Source organism: Eleutherodactylus coqui, chromosome 4 (genome assembly GCF_035609145.1).
Source record: "Eleutherodactylus coqui strain aEleCoq1 chromosome 4, aEleCoq1.hap1, whole genome shotgun sequence".
Classification (NCBI taxonomy): domain Eukaryota; kingdom Metazoa; phylum Chordata; class Amphibia; order Anura; family Eleutherodactylidae; genus Eleutherodactylus; species Eleutherodactylus coqui.
Window position 1 is genome coordinate 210,340,553 of NC_089840.1, and position 16,015 is coordinate 210,356,567.

A 16,015-nucleotide genomic window follows, 5' to 3' on the forward strand; every position below is an offset into this window, starting at 1 on the left:
CTGTCTATACAAAGTCCAGCTGATTACATTGGACAGCTACAAGGAACTAATTCTGATTATTATGCGACTTGAAGACACCACATGGCTGTAGTGGCTGCCATAATAAGACATGCGTAAATATTTGCAAAACAAGATAATGTTGTTATTGGTGCTTTTTTGTTGGTACATATAACACTAAGGCTGCCTGCACACGGCAGAGCCGGATTCCGCATGTGGGTTACCACGGCAGATTCCATCTCGGATCGTGGCCGACGACCCTGTGTACCTATATTTTCGCTTTCTCTGCACCGCAGATGGTCGCGGCAAGCTGCCATTGGACATGTGCAGTACAGATTTTTTTCTCAAATGTTTATTTTCCTGTGCCATCGCTAGGCTGAGCTGACACGGTATCCGCAAACTGTTCACAAAGTGAATTGCGGATGGCCCATAGATCGGACTGCTTCCATTGACTTCAAGTTCTGCCACTTTTATTTATGCCGTTTACTGGGATAAATAGTTGTTTTTTTTAATTGTATGTGTGGTTACAACTGAAGTAACACCAATTATGTGCAGCTGTTCTTACTTTTGCCACAAAGCATTTTGTAGAGGATTTATTTTTTGCGAGAGGAGCTGAAGTTTTTATTGGAACCATTTTGAAGTACATACAAACTTTTATTGCGTTTTTTGTGAGGCAAAAATGTAAAAAAAAAAAAAATCAGAGGCTGGAATCGGCACATGTGACGGGGGCGGAGCTTCGCGATGACGCGTACAAGGGGGCGGAGCCAAAATGCCGGGACGAGCCGAATGGAGAAGATAGATCTGCGCAAGCGCGTCTAAAAAAGCAAGACGACACCGAAGTTAGACGGAGCCATGGCAACGGGGACGCCAGCAACGGAGCAGGTAAGTGAATAACTTCTGTATGGCTCATATTTAATGCACGATGTATATTACAAAGTGCATTAATATGGCCATACAGAAGTGTATAACCCCACTTGATTTCGCGAGACAACCCCTTTAAATGCAGTCACTGGGTCACTACAACACCTTGATTTTTCTTCTTTAGCCTCAATGAGACACGACCCTGTGGTTCTCTAAATGCCTCAATAATACAATTAAAACTCCATATTATGCCTGTGGCATGTAAACAACCGGGAACAGAGTTCTCTCTGATCCTATTTGTTAATAGTTGTGTGTCGACTCAGCAGTGCAGCCGACACCTGTAAGTGATGTAGGAGCATGAGCTGTAATTGCATTATCATTGGGCAGTCATATGTGGTAGGCGAGGCCTGACCTACCACAGAATAGCATATAAATGGCCACCTCTCCATTTGGTTGACACCTGCATCTAGCAGCCACCAAGATTTTAAGGCCAAATTTACACCAGCCGATGATCACAAAAAAAAAAAAAAAAAATGATAAAATAAAAAATTGCTAATCGGCGATCGTTTTAACGATAATCAGTGCGTGTAAATGTGCGCCCATTGTGCACTGCTAGCTGATCGTTACATTCAGTCCAACCTAAAAATCGTCATTTACTCTTAGCACTTCTCCATGGGGAGTGCTGATAGCATTATTTCCCCGTGGAGAACAAAGGATCTGAGCGCAGATAATAGCCGCGGGCTCTTGCCTACGGCCGTGACGGGCTCTGCAAACAGAATACCACATCAGAGTCAGTCACGGTGTCTCCCCAAAGACCCCATACTCCCCTCCGGATCTGCTGCGTAGCTCCCGCATGACACTGCCGGCGTGCATGTGCAGTACGTCACATGACGCTGACGGTGGGGTGCGTATTCACGCTATACTTCCGCTGTGCTACAGCGGAAGTATAGCGTGACAGGCAGCTCCCAATGACTACAATGGAAGCAGTTTGCGCGTATTCCCGCGGCAAATAGGACATGCTGCAGAATTCTGCGGTGGAATTCCACAGCGTGTACATTGAGCTATTAGGTTCAATAGAACCTAATAGCTGCGGTGAAACGCAGCGGAAATCAGTCCTTGGGCATTAGTCCTACTTGCATTCAGCGAAGGCTTCATTTGCACACTTAATTACTATTAAGTAGCTGAGTAGCTACTTAATAGTTTATGCAAAATTATCGCACAAAGCTTTCACTCGAACTGGAATGTACTCTAGCAAGTATATGAGCAGAGGCATCACACTTGTACCTATACAGGGCTTGGGAGTCCAATCACTGGAGCTGGCATGGGAAGCCCTGTCGTCTTCATCGCTGTCACACGAATGGAATCCACCAGCAAGTTCATCATCCAAGTGGATACTTTCTGCAGAAAAGGAAAAAAGAAAACAGTTATGTGATGGATCTTGCCCAAGTAACTTCATCTGTTGGGACAAAGTCAGATGCCACCCCCATGCACATGTAGCAGACATCCAAACCCACCAGAAGTGGGGCGTTTGGCCAACTTTCCACAAAGTGTGTAACCTCACACATGCGTTCAGTTCAATGCAGCTCCGAACTGCAGCATTTTACCGCTAAGTCAAGCAGCGTTTTTGGACGCATGTCCACAGCATTTGACAGATTTTTACACGCATCCCATTATTATGAAAACTAGAGCAGACAGCACTCGAAAAGTGAGGGGGTTACAAACTCCATGTTTGAGACAGGTCTGAGGAGCCCCAATAAAATCAATAGAAGCGTTGTACCGTGGCGCTCGGGACTCTGTGCTGATCACGGTAAACAACGGTGAGGGCGGCCTTAGACTTCATGTACATAACATGTTCTCCACAGCTACTTTGGCTGCAACGAGGGCCACACGACTAGAGATTGCTGTAAGGTTGTTGCACTCAATTACCTTGCAGCCACAATGCCACTGGTGCAAAAAAAAGCCAAGCTGGTTCGGTTTCTTACATTTGCAACATTGTATCAACCTGCAACTAACTGCATAGAGTGCAGCGAAGTGAGGCCACAGGGATCTCACAGCCCTAGTCCGGATGTGAGGACGGCACCGCACCCTTCTCATCTGCGGGGTACCAGAAGCACCCAAGATGCTTCCTGGATGCCTTTTGGAGTATTTTACACCCGAGGCTCAGGTACTGTGGACTGTGCATCCCCTCACCCTTGTCTATTTCCATCAGACCTGATGAAATGAATGGAGCGCTGACCGAGCACACTCGACCAGCACTCCAATCGCAGCGACATCACTGTGGAGAGGGAGCAGCGGCCCCTGCAGTGATAGTCCGAGACGGACATGGTGGTCCCCTTCTGGAGATCGGCGCATGGTGGAAGGTGTCTCATCAGTGAGACCCCAGACGATCAGCTAGTTATCCTGTGAATAGGGGAAACCTTACCATTTTCTTACAACCCCTTTAAATAAAAACACAGGAGAAGAGGGTCCCCCGCCGCCCCCTCTGAAAAGTCATAGGTCACAGTGGAATTGCAACGGCTGCAGAATGTGAACCAGCGATGTACAGGATGACGAAGGTGAACGAGGCTTAAAGGGGTCTACCAGAATTCACGTCTATCATTTAACCATAGGATAAGTGGCAGGAGTCTGACTGCTGAGCCCCCCACCATTCCTAAGGACGGGGGTCTCATGCCCCCCTCATTGTGGGACCAGGAGACTGGACACAGTGCCGCTCCATTCATTTTCAATGGACTGTCAGAGACAGGCGAGCTCTTGTACTTGGCCATTTCCATCAGCCTCGCTGGAACGAACGGAGCGGCGCCCCACATGTGCGACCGCCACCGCTCCATCCATTCCGGCATCACTGCGGGGGAGGGGAGCAGCGACTGTTCAGGCCGTCTCATTCATAAAGTAGAACACAATATGGATTTTTCTGTACTAATTCGGCTACCGAACCCGACGTCAGAAATCCGTGCGATTCCCCCGCCGCTGCGGTGCGCAGGAATATAGTCAATGGGCAAGTCAATGACCATAATCGCAGCCTCAAAATCTACGCAGACGTGGCGCCGATTCTGCATGCGATGTGAAGTGTGCGGAGAAAGCATATAAATACGCGGCATACAGATTACCACTGAAAATAACGGGATGCGGATTTCATGCAAAGATCTCCTAGCGTATCTTTGGCGCATCCAATGGGGATTTTGGGTGCGCAAACGTGCAGGAAAAGAGAGCGCACTGCATCTTTTTTTTTGCGTGCAACCGGAATGTGCAGTAAACCCGTGCAGGAGGACGCCGGTCCCCATCCCTGCAAACCCGGCCATAGTAAGGCTGAAATTCACAATGTGTCACCTTATGAAGCCTGGGGGGACCGCCCCCACACTCACCCCCGTAGTCCACAGCCTGGTCCGTGCGGTCCCCTCCGGGCGGCTCCCCAGCCTCCTGCAGCACCACCGGCCGCCGGTCCGCAGGCAGCGGGAGGCCCGGAGACGCCGAGCTATTGTGCGCCCGCACTCTGGCCTCCTCCTCCCCTGGCAGGCAGAGAGCCGCGGGCAGCTGGGGCTTCCCGTCCGTGTCGCCCACTGCCGGCGGCCCGCCGTTAGACACCTCCAGCCGCGGCCTCTTAGTGACCGGCTCGCCATTTTCCTTAGCCAGCGCGAAGTGAGCGCCGGAATGGTGACAGCCCAGCTGAGGCGCGTCCGCCATCTTCCCCCTGCCTCAAGTAGGAGGCGCCCAGCGAGAGCTGCGGGAGACGGCCGCCCCCACATGACACGTCTTCCACCAATGGCGGCCGCGGCTCGTGACGTCAACAATAACAAACCCCGTCACGTGGAAAGTGGAGCGGGGAATGGAAGAGAGGGAAGGAGGGAGGAGTGCGAGGAAAGGGTGGGAAGGGAGGTGTGCAGTAAGAGGGGAGGAGTGGGAAGGGAGGTGTGCAGTAAGAGGGGAGGAGGGAGGAGTGGGAAGGGAGGTGTGCAGTAAGAGGGGAGGAGTGCGAAGAGAGGGGAGGATAGGAAGGGAGGTGTGCAGTAAGAGGGGAGGAGTGCGAAGAGAGCGGAGGGTGGGAAGGGAGGTGTGCGGGGAGAGGTAAGGGTGACAGAAGAGGAGGGAGTACAGTAAGCGGGACGGGCAGGAGGGAGGAGTGCAGTAAGAGGGAAGGGAGGAGTCTGGGGAGAGAGATGGGCGGGAGGAGTGTGGGGAGAGAGAGATGGGTGGAGTGAGGGGAGGGAAGGGTGGGGAGGGAGGACTGCAGTAAGCAGAGAGGTGAGAGAACGGCGGGAAGGGAGGAGTTCGGGGAGAGAGAAGGCAGGGGAGGGTGGAGTGTGGGAAGAGGGATGGGTGAGGAGGGAGGATTGTGAGATGAGAGAAGGGTAGGTGTGAGGTGAGCGAAGGGCGAGAGGCAGGAGTGTGAGGTGAAAGAAGGATGGGAGGGAGGAGTATAAGGAGAGGGAAGGGCAGAGGATGTAGGAGTGCAAGGAGAGGGAAGGGCGAGGGGGAGGACTGCAGTAAGAGGAAAAGGCGGGGAGGGAGGACAAGGAAGGGGCGGGAGGGAGGAGTGCAGTAAGAGGAAAGGGTGGGGAGGGAAGAGTGCAGTAAGAGGAAAGAGCGGGGAGGGAAGAGTGCAGTAAGAGGAAAGGGCGGGGAGGGAAGAGTGCAGTAAGGGAAGGGCAAAGAGGGAAGAGTACAGTAAGAGGGAAGCGGGGCGAGGGAAGAGTGCAGTAAGAGGGAAGCGGGGCGAGGGAAGAGTGCAGTAAGAGGGAAGCGGGGCGAGGGAAGAGTGCAGTAAGAGGAAATCGGGGGGAGGGAAGAGTGCAGTAAGAGGGAAGAACAGGAGGGAGGAGTGCAGTAAGAGGGAAGGGAGGAGTGTGGGGAGAGAGAAGGGATGGAGGGAAGAGTGAGAGGAGAGGGAAGGGTGCAGAGGGAGCAGTGCGAGGAGAGGGAAGGGAGGGGAGGGGGGAGTGTGAGGAGATGGAAGGGTGGGAGGGAGGAGTGCGAGGAGAGGTGTCCAGTAAGAGGGAAGGGCAGGAGGGAGGAGTGCAGGGAGAGGGGAGGGAGCTGTTACGCCTGTCAGCTCATAGTTTATTTTGCCAGCACACCTTGTTCTGTCCAGACGAGCCAGGGTTAACATGTCCTGTGCCCTCCTGTCAGGTTAATTACCCTGCTATGTGTCTGAGAAGTGTGCTGGTGATTAACAGGTCTATCTACCTATTGGCTCCTCCCGCATTCCTATAAGAACCAGCTCTTGCTGCCTGGGAGTGGCCGATCATTTTCCAGTTTTTCAGTGTCTGCTGAGTAGTCCAGCTACTCTGACCTGCTGGTAATCTGGCCCCGGTACTTTGTGCCATTCCCTCAGTCTGCTAGCTAGTCTACCTCGCTGTTATTAACCAGGGTTTGCTGTTATCAGCTAGGGTTTTCCAGTCCGGCTCTGTTTGTATCTTGCTTCTGTCAGTTTGTCTGCTAGACCTCGCTGTTATCAGCCAGGCCTTACCATCTGCCACTGTTTCTGTTTGTATTGTTTTGTGTTGGTTCTTGTCATCTGCCTGTCCTGTCGGTGCTAGTGGGTAGTAGTCTCTTGCATAGGTACTACAATCCCTGTCTGCCCCCCCCAGTAAGTGTAGTGCCAGAGTTGGCGGCCAGGACGTGTCCACCATCAGGGCTATCTCCAGAAAGGGACAGTGGCGGGGGTGTAGTTCAGGGAGTCCCGCGCCGTGCGTACCTAATCACCCCACTAGTACCGTAACAGGAGGAGTGCGGGGAGAGGGATGTGGGGAGAGCGAGAGAAGGGATGGAGGAGTGCGGGTGGGGAGGGAGGAGTGCAGTAAGAGGGAAGGGCAGAAGGGAGGAGTACACGGAGAGGAGAGGGAGGAGAGCACGGAGAGGAGAGGGAGGAGAGCACGGAGAGGAGAGGGAGGAGAGCACAGAGAGGAGAGGGAGGAGTGCACAGAGAGGAGAGGGAGGAGTGCACAGAGAGGAGAGGGAGGAGAGCACAGAGAGGAGAGGGAGGAGAGCACAGAGAGGAGAGGCAGGAGTGCACAGAGAGGAGAGGCAGGAGTGCACAGAGAGGAGAGGGAGGAGTGCACAGAGAGGAGAGGCAGGATTGCACAGAGAGGAGAGGGAGCAGTGCACAGAGAGGAGAGGGAGCAGTGCACAGAGAGGAGAGGGAGGAGTGCGAGAAGAGGGAAGGGAGGAGTGCGGGGCGAAGGAAGTGCAGAGAGAGGGAGAAGGGACGGAGGAGTGCAGGGGGAGAGAAGGGTGGGGAGGGTGGAGTGTGGGAAGAGGGATGGGAAGGAAGGGAGGATTGTGAGATGAGAGAAGGGTAGGTGTGAGATGAGAGAAGGGCGTAAGGGAGGAGTGTGAGGAGAGCGAAGGGCGAGAGGGAGGAGTGTGAGGTGAAAGAAGAGGGGAGAGGGAGGAGTGCGAGAAGGGGAAAGGGGCAGAAGGGAGGAGTGAAGTGAGAGGGAGGGACGGGGAGATAAAAGTGCAGGGAGAGAGAAGGGGAGGGAGGATTGTGAGGTGAGGAGTGTGGGGAGATAGGGAAGAGAGGAAGGGCAGGGAGGAGTGTGAAGGGAGAGAGGAGTGCAGGTAGAGGGAAGAGTGGAGAGGGATGAGTGCAGGGAGAAAGAAAGAAGAAGGAGCTAGAGGGAGGAGTGCAGCGAGAGAAGAGCGAGGAGAGGAAAAGGCAGGGAGGGAGGAGTACGAGAGGAGGGAGGAGTGCAGGGAGAAGGAAGAGCCAGAGGGAGGAGTGCGGGGAGAGGGAATGGGGAGAGAGAGGAGTGTCAGGTGAGAAAAGGGCGGGAGGGAGGAGTACAAAAAAAGGGAAGGGCAAGAGGGAGGGCTGTGGTGTGAGAAAAGGATGGGAGGGAGGAGTGCGGGGAAAGGAAAGAGTAGGGAGGGAGGATTGCAGGGAGAGGAAAGGGCAGGGGTAAGGAGTGTGAGGTGAGAGAAGGGTGGGAGGAGTGTGCGCTAAGAAAGGGCGGGGAAGGAGGAGTGCAAGAAGAGGGAAGGGCGGGAGGGAGGAGTGCGGGTAGAGGGACAGGTGGGGAGGAAGTGTGGGAAGAGGCAAGGGTAGGGAGGGAGGATTGTGAGGTGAGAGAAGGGCAGGAGGGAGGAGTATAAGGAGAGGGAAGAGCAGGGGATGGAGGAGTGCAAGGAGAGAGAAGGGCGGGGGGAGGACTGCAGTAAAAGGAAAGAGTGGGGAGGGAGGAGTGCAAGGAGAGGGAAGGGGCGGGAGGGAAGGGTGCAGTAAGAGGGAAGGGCGGAGAGGGAAGAGTACAGGGAGAGAGAAGGGCCAGGAGGGAGGAGTGCAGGCAGAGGGCAGGGAGGAGTGTGAGGTGAGGGAGGAGTGCAGGGAGAGGAAAGGCGGAGAGAGGGAAGGGAGGGAGGAGTGCGAAGAGCATGGAGAGGGAAGGGCAGGGAGGGAGGAGTGCGGGAAGAAAGGGCAAGACGGAGGAGTGCAGGAAAGGAGGAGTACGGGGAAAAGGAAGGGTGAGAGGGAGGAATGCAGGGAGAGGGAAGGGCAAGAGGGAGGAGTGCGGGGAGAGGGAAGGGCGAGAGGGAGGAGTGGGGGAGAGAGAAGGGTGGGGAGGGTGGAGTGTGGGAAGAGGGATGGGTGGGGAGGGAGGATTGTGAGATGAGAGAAGGGTAGGTGTGAGGTGAGAGAAGGGCATGAGGGAGGAGTGTGAGGAGAGCAAAGGGTGAGAGGGAGGAGTGTGAGGTGAAAGAAGGACGGGAGGGAGGAGTATAAGTAGAGGGAAGAGCAGAGGATGGAGGAGTGCAGGGTGAGGGGGAGGCCTGCAGTAAGAAGAAAGGGCGGGGAGGGAGGATTGAGAGGAGAGGGAAGGGGCGGGATGAGTGCAGTAAGAGGGAAGGGCGGAGAGGGAAGAGTGCAGTAAGAGGGAATCGTGGGGAGGGAAGAGTGCAGTAAGAGGGAAGGCGGGGAGGGAATAGTGCAGTGAGAGGGAAGGGCTAGGAGGGAAGAGTACAGTAAGAGGGAAGGGCAGGGAGGGAAGAGTGCAGACAGAGGGCAGGGAGTAGTGTGAGGTCAGGGAGGAATGCGGGGATAGGAAAGGCGGAGAAAGGGAAGGAAGGGAGGAGTGTGGGGAGAGAGAAGAGCGTGGAGAGGAAAGGGCAGGGAGGGAGGAGTGCGGGAAAAAAAAAAGGGCAGGGAGGGAGGAGTGCGGGAAGAAAGAAGGGCAGGGAGGGAGGAGTGCGGGAAGAGGGAAGGGCAGGGAGGGAGGAGTACAGGAAGAGGGAAGGGCAGGGAGGGAGGAGTACGGGGAGAGGGAAGGGCAGGGAGAGTGCGGGGAGAAGGAAGGGCGAGAGGGAGGCGTGTGGGAAGGGAGAAGGGTGGGGGTGAGAGGAAGGAATGCGGAGAGGGAAGGGCGAGAGGGAAGAGTGCGGAGAGAGGGAAGGGCGAGAGGGAGGAGTGCGGGGAGAGGGGAAGGTGAAAAGGGAAGGGAGGGTAGGAAGGAGTGTGAGGACAGGGAAGGGCGGGAGGGAGGAGTGTGAGGGGAGGATGGGAAGGGAGGTGTGCAGTAAGAGGGAAGGACGGGAGGGAGGAGTGCAGGGAGAAGGGAAGGGTGGAGAGGGAGGAGTGTAGGCAGAGAGAGAAGGGAGGAGTGTGAGGAGAGTGGAGCATGGGGAGGGAGGAGTACAGTAAGAAGAAAGGGCAGGGTGAGGGGAGAGGGAAGGGAGGAGTGCAGGGGGAGGAGTGTAGGGAGGGAAGGGTGAAGAGGGAGGGGTGCAAGGATAGGGAAGGGTGGGGAGGGAGGAGTGCAGTGAGAGGGAGGGGCAGAGAGGGAGGAGTACGGGGAGTAGAAATTACTAGGGGGAGAGAGAAGGGAGGAGTGTAGGGAGAGGGAAGGGTGAGAGGGAGGAGTGTGAGGTAAGAAAAGGGCGGGAGTGAGGTGAGAGAAGGGTGGGAGTGAGGAGTGAGAGGTGAGAGAACGTCGGGGAGGGAAGAGTGCGGAGGGGGGAGAAGGGTGGGGAGGTAGGAGTGTGGGAAGAGGGAAGGGTGAGGAGGGAGGAGTGTGATGTGATAGAGGGTGAGAGGAGAAGGAAAAAAAGGGAGGGAGGAGTGTGAGGAGAGGGAAGGGCAGGGAGAAAGAGTGTAAGGAGAGGGAAAAGCAGGGGATGGAGGGGTGCAAGGAGAGAGAAGGGTAGGGTAGGAGGAGTGCAGGAAGAGGGAAGAACAGGGAGAGAGAAGTGTAGGGTGAGAAGGCTGGGAATGTGAGATCAGAGAAGGGCGGGAAGGAGAAGTGTGAGAAGAGGGAAGGACGGTGAAGGAGAAGTGCTGGGAGAAGGAAGAGCGGGGAGGGGAGAGTGCAAAGAGAGGGAAGGGCGAGAGGGAGGAGTGTGAGGTGAGAAAAGGATGGGAGGGAGGAGTGCAGGGGGAGGAAGGAGTACGGGGAAAGGAAAGGGTGGGAGGATTGCAGGGAGAGGGAAGGGCAGGAGTAAGGAGTGCAGGGAGAAGGAAGGGAAGGGAGGGAGGAGTGCAAGGGAAGGGAGGAGTGCAGGGAGAGGGAAGGGCAGGAGGAAGGAGTGTGACGTGAGTGAAGGGTGGGAGTGTGAAGTGAGAGAAAGGTGAGAGTGAGGAGTATGAGGTGAGAGAAGGGTGAGATAGAGTAGTGCAAAGAGAGGGAAGGGCGAGAGGGAGGAGTGTGAGGTGAGAAAAGGATGGGAGGGAGGAGTGCAGGGGGAGGAAGGAGTACGGGGAAAGGAAAGGGTGGGAGGATTGCAGGGAGAGGGAAGGGCAGGAGTAAGGAGTGCGGGGAGAAGGAAGGGAAGGGAGGGAGGAGTGCAAGGGAAGGGAGGAGTGCAGGGAGAGGGAAGGGCAGGAGGAAGGAGTGTGACGTGAGTGAAGGGTGGGAGTGTGAAGTGAGAGAAAGGTGACAGTGAGGAGTATGAGGTGAGAGAAGGGTGAGATAGAGTAGTGCAAAGAGAGGGAAGGGCGAGAGGGAGGAGTGTGAGGTGAGAAAAGGATGGGAGGGAGGAGTGCAGGGTGAGGAAGGAGTACGGGGAAAGGAAAGGGTGGGAGAATTGCAGGGAGAGGGAAGGGCAGGAGTGAGGAGTGGGGGGAGAAGGAAGGGAAGGGAGGGAGGAGTGCAAGGGAAGGGAGTAGTGCAGGGAGAGGGAAGGGCAGGAGGAAGGAGTGTGACGTGAGAGAAGGGTGGGAGTGTGAAGTGAGAGAAAGGTGAGAGTGAGGAGTATGAGGTGAGAGAAGGGTGAGATAGAGTAGTGCAATGAGAGGGAAGGGCGAGAGGGATGAGTGTAAGGTGAGAAAAGGGCGAGAGGGTGGAGTGCCAGTAGAAGGAAGGGCGGGGAGGGGAGAGTGCGAGGGAAGGGCGAGGAGTGCGGGGAAAGAGAAGGGCGAGGAGGGAGGAGTGCAGGGAGAGAGAAGGGTGGGGAGGGAGGAGTGTGGGAAGAGGGATGGGTGGGGAGGGAGGATTGGGAGGTGAGAGACGGGCGTGAGGGAGGAGTATAAGGAGAGGGAAGAGCAGGGGGTGGAGGAGTGCAAGGAGAGGGAAGGACAGGTGAGGGGGGAATCCACTGAGACATAAGGGCAGGGAGAGATAGAGGAGTGTTAGAAGAGGGAAGGGCAGATTGGGATGCTGTGAGGAAATAAATTGCTCTAGTGAATAAATCCATTCAAAAGAATGGATTTCACATTCGAGTGAACTCTTGCGATAAAATCGTTCGAGTGAATAAGCCTTTAGGGCTTCTTCAGACTGGCATCATTTTGTCCCTTTATGCAGCAGTGATAATCATGGCCACATAACGGGATGGAACAAAACCAATTTTAATGGTTTAGTTTTCACTAATGGTATTCTCACCGATTAGTAGTATGGGCAAGAAAATATAGGACTTGCCTTTTCTTTCCCACACATAGTTAATCTATATGCAGGAAGGATAGGGCAGGACCTATCTTCCTGCTGTTTTATTCAAACTAGTGCACTGTGGCGCAGAGTTTAAACTGCCCGGGAAGAAAAATTAAAACATTCATAAACAACTATGCTCCGTAGTGGCGAGTGTTGTTGTGCATACGGCCGTCTGTTTTTGCCCTAAGACTCGATCTAGATGAGCCGATTCTCACTTGAATGAGCGAGTGACGTCACTGCTAGCTCGTTCTCTTTCGTGCAGCCTGTTTAGACAGATTCTCATTCAACTAGAATCGTTAACTTTTGTTCACTCTTTCATATTAGCTGTTGTGAATGACTGAATGACTCTCGGAACACCTTGCCCATTGTTTTCATGCTGTGCGATGTGTATGCCAGTGGGATGTGATGTTTGCCATTGAAAACAATGAGCTATACTTGCGATCGTCTGATGAGTGTGAAACACACCTGAGGATAGCAACTTCATAGAAGTTATGTGAGGCGCCTTTGAATGAAAAAGTCCTTGCATCTGAGTGTGAAATGCACATTGGCAGGTGCAATATCAGGCCGAGTTTCTCAGCCCAATGTCACTCTTGCACGTGTGAATATAGCCTTAGGCCCACTTCACATGGGCGTATTTGCTGGGATATTTGTGCACACAAAATTTGCACGCGCAATATGCAGAGAATAGAACCCATTTCAATGGGTTAGTTCAAATGCGCATATTTTTCCTGCACCTTTTTGGTTGTGCAAAAAAGCTCTATTTTCCTGCATAGTTGCGCAGCAAAAGTCTACATAGAAGTCAATAAGGATGCGCATAATATGCCAGAAGATACGTGAAAAACTGCGTAATTGCGCAAGAGAAAGAACACACCTGGAACTAATTAGACTAATTCAATCAGTGTATCTTTGCACAAAATGAACATGGATTGCACACGGAAATAGTACAATAAATTACGCCGATGGGCACACAAAACAGCATTGGTTATTCCACAAATATTCATATGCTTGTGTGAAGGACTTTAAAGTGTCATTTGGCCAATGCAGAACACTGTTATTTTGATATATGGGCACGGTTTCATGTTTGTACACTGTATGACAGTACACATAAGAGGAGAGGGTGTGCCACCTGTGGGTACCACACAGGACACCTTTGAGCATAAGACTAGCCTTATGTGAATCTACTGTTTAACCCCTTACAAACAAGCACTATGCATAATCAGCGCAAATCTGTTGCCATGGAGTGGGTTTTGACAGCTGACACCCAGTCATAACAGATACCTCCAGTTCCATCCCTTTACATGTTGCTGTCAATACTGACAGAGGCATTTAAATGGCCTGACAGATGGAGGAGGCTCTGTCTGTCACCTGAATGTCACCCCTGCAAAGAGATTGTAGGGTCATGTCTGGTTAACATGGCAGGGCCTTCTGAGGGCCCCTAGCCTTACTTTGGATGTCTTCGGCTAGTTTCACACTGCCAAGCGCGGCCGTGAAAAACGCCTCCCATCACTTCAGCACAGTTGCGATTCTCCAGCGTGGCTGAAAGGATCGGCAAGTGTTTCCATTGTTTTTAATAGGAAACATCACACTACCTGCAATGTGTTTTCTGGGCCAATTGAAAACAATGGGGAACACCCAATGATAGGATATGCAGCAATTTTTTCCCTGGAACGCGATGCAATGTGGGAAAAATAAATTGCTCATGTACCATATTCATGTGAGATTTGTGCGTCTCACAGCACACAAATCTTACGCAATTTTGTTAGCCACGTGAAAGCGGCCTTCCTTATAAGCCATGTATGGCCTTCCTTATAAGTCTGCAAATGTATGATACTGAAGTATTACAGTAAATTGTACATGTGATTAGACGATTGAGAGTTCAAGTTCCCTAAGCGGAATAAAAAAAAGTAAAAATAAAATTATTAACATTTTTTTTAATTAGTAAATTTAAAAAATATTAAATATTTTAAAAAACTTTTCCAAGTTGTTGCTGTCACGTCTATGTGGCACACGAGCACCACGCTCAGCACAGGCGCAAAGTGAAGTTCATACTACTGTAGTTGTAATCCTATGCACTGTAAAACGGTGTGCATCACACCAGAAATCTGAAAGCCAGTGTGTAAAGCCCACACGACACAAGAGCCCCACACTCAACACGGCGCAGGATAACGTACACACTGCGGGAAATTAGGATAAACACACTATGCAGATCAGTAGCACCACTCCAGGGGGAAGGAAGCGTGGCCCTAACCTAGCAGGGGGTGAAGGGTCCCTGCCTAAAGCGGAGTCATCTCCTTGATAGAAGCAGCCCCACTGTCTTCTTCCTGGGCTCTGATTGTCCCTATAGGAACCCTTGGAGAGATAAAGTGACACCACCAAGCAACAACAATAAGGGAAACCAGCCTAGAGGAATACGAGACTCCAGCCTTTCCTCTAGAGAACTGAATAAGCAGCGTGGAGCAAAGGGAGGTGTGAGAATATAAAGGCTCTCCACACCTGAGAACTGGCAGAGCAATTAGATAACCACACTTCCAACCTTCTCCCAGGAATGAATAATACTCAGCATGCAGCATTCAGCATCGCAAGGCAGCAACCAGCAGTCTCTGCACATAGTGCATTAACCCTTTACCTGCCTAACCAGGCGACAGGTCTTGGCCTGCATCAAGGCCACCATGCCACGACACTGTCGCGACCAGCAAGCCAAGATAAAACCTCCCTACTGAGGAGGGGCCTCTGGAACCTTAGGTCCTGGTTTACCAGGATTCCACTTACGGAAATTTTTGACTAAACGGTCAGCGTTGACCTCAGCTGCTGGAACCCACACCCTCTCCTCAGGACCGTACCCCCACCAATGCACCAGATACTGCAGCAAACAATCTCTTGAGATTTCTCTGCACCTCCTCCCAAAATGCTTTGAGGCTGGATGAAAACTTACTCACCTGCGGCACCTCTGACATGAATTTAGCAAAAGAACCAAAACATGGATGGAACCCATAATTGCAAAAGAAAGGAGATGTACCTGTAGACTCTGTAGATCTATTGTTCAGAGCAAACTCTGCCAGAGGTAAGTAACCAGACCAGCGATCCTGATTCTCCAAAACAAAACATTGCAGATACTGCTCGAGACTCTGGTTCCACCTCTCCGTCTGGCCATTAGTTTTAGGATGGTAAGCAGACAAAAAAGACAGTTGTATGCCTAACTGGTGACACACAAAACACCAGAACCCAGATACAAACTGCACCCCTGGATCAGAGACAATGTTAGATGGCACCGCGTGTAACCTAATAGCATGAGCAATGAACAACTTAGCAAATTTCGTAGTGTTAGGTAGGCCAGGCAGAGCCACAAAATTACACATCTTGCTGAAATGATCAACCACCACCCAGATAACTGTGTTTCCTTTGGAGGAAGTATCCGAAACCTCAAATGTAGCGGAACAAAAGGTTTGTCTTTAGGCAAGCCAGCAGGTGCCAAATCTTGTGCCTTATAGATCTGCTCCTCAAGATCAAGGGACATGGCGGACACCACCACTCCCTCAGACAGAATGGGTGCAGGGCGTTCATCAAAGACCACCGGAACAAAACTTTTAGAGAGAGCATCCGCCCTGATATTACGACTGCCAGATCGGTATGTGACCACAAAGTTAAACCAAGCGAAAAACAATGACCCCCAAACTTTGTCCAGGGTTAAGTCTTTATGATGATTCTAAATAAATCAAATTCTTGTGATCGGTAATAACTGTCACCTTATGTTGAGCTTGTTGTAGTAATAATATAAATGTGTTTCTTAAATTAGCCTAGACAAACATATATATATATATATATATATATATATATATATATTCATATATCCACCTTCATAGGAAATAGCTAGCAATTAAATGTTTAATGAGCTCAATATTATACCTTGGTATGTACAAGTACAATGTTGAAGCTAAACTCCCTACACATCTTCTCAGCGCTAGTGCAGAAGAGGAGGAACGTCTTATCTATTTACTGCATTCCTGTGGGCCAGATTGGAATATTAATAAAGTCTATGCTACTTGGGTATATAGGAATTACATGTTCACATAGCGACATACACCTGGGGCGTAAACATATGTTAATCATTAGAGTCATGACATACTAGGCCAATCATGAGTTGTTATGATGTTGGGGGGGGGGGGGGCATGCATGTAATTGGTGCATCACGTACAATTATATTTGGATTGTATGTCCTTTGAATAAATTAGAAGAGTATTGGGGACTGATGGATAACACCAGTCAGTTCAAATACATATATTCATACATGAAGCTTTTTATTATAG

General features: G+C 51.9%; 1 protein-coding gene across 2 annotated transcripts in view; it reads right to left on the minus strand.

Annotated features, from left to right (window-relative positions):
- The window catches only part of SIRT1 (sirtuin 1), a 78,857-nt gene that overhangs the window by 15,627 nt on the left and 47,215 nt on the right, over window positions 1–16,015 (minus strand). Inside the window, exons 1-2 of one of the 2 annotated variants that reach the window (XM_066600689.1) lie at window positions 4,221–4,709; window positions 2,143–2,256 (exon numbers count right to left, since the gene is read on the minus strand). In XM_066600689.1, coding sequence (XP_066456786.1) covers window positions 2,143–2,256; window positions 4,221–4,539 — 433 coding nt within the window. In that variant the 5' untranslated portion in view covers window positions 4,540–4,709. Of the gene's footprint in view, window positions 1–2,142; window positions 2,257–4,220; window positions 4,710–16,015 lie in introns of those variants that run through there. The other variant, XM_066600690.1, reaches the window with a different exon arrangement.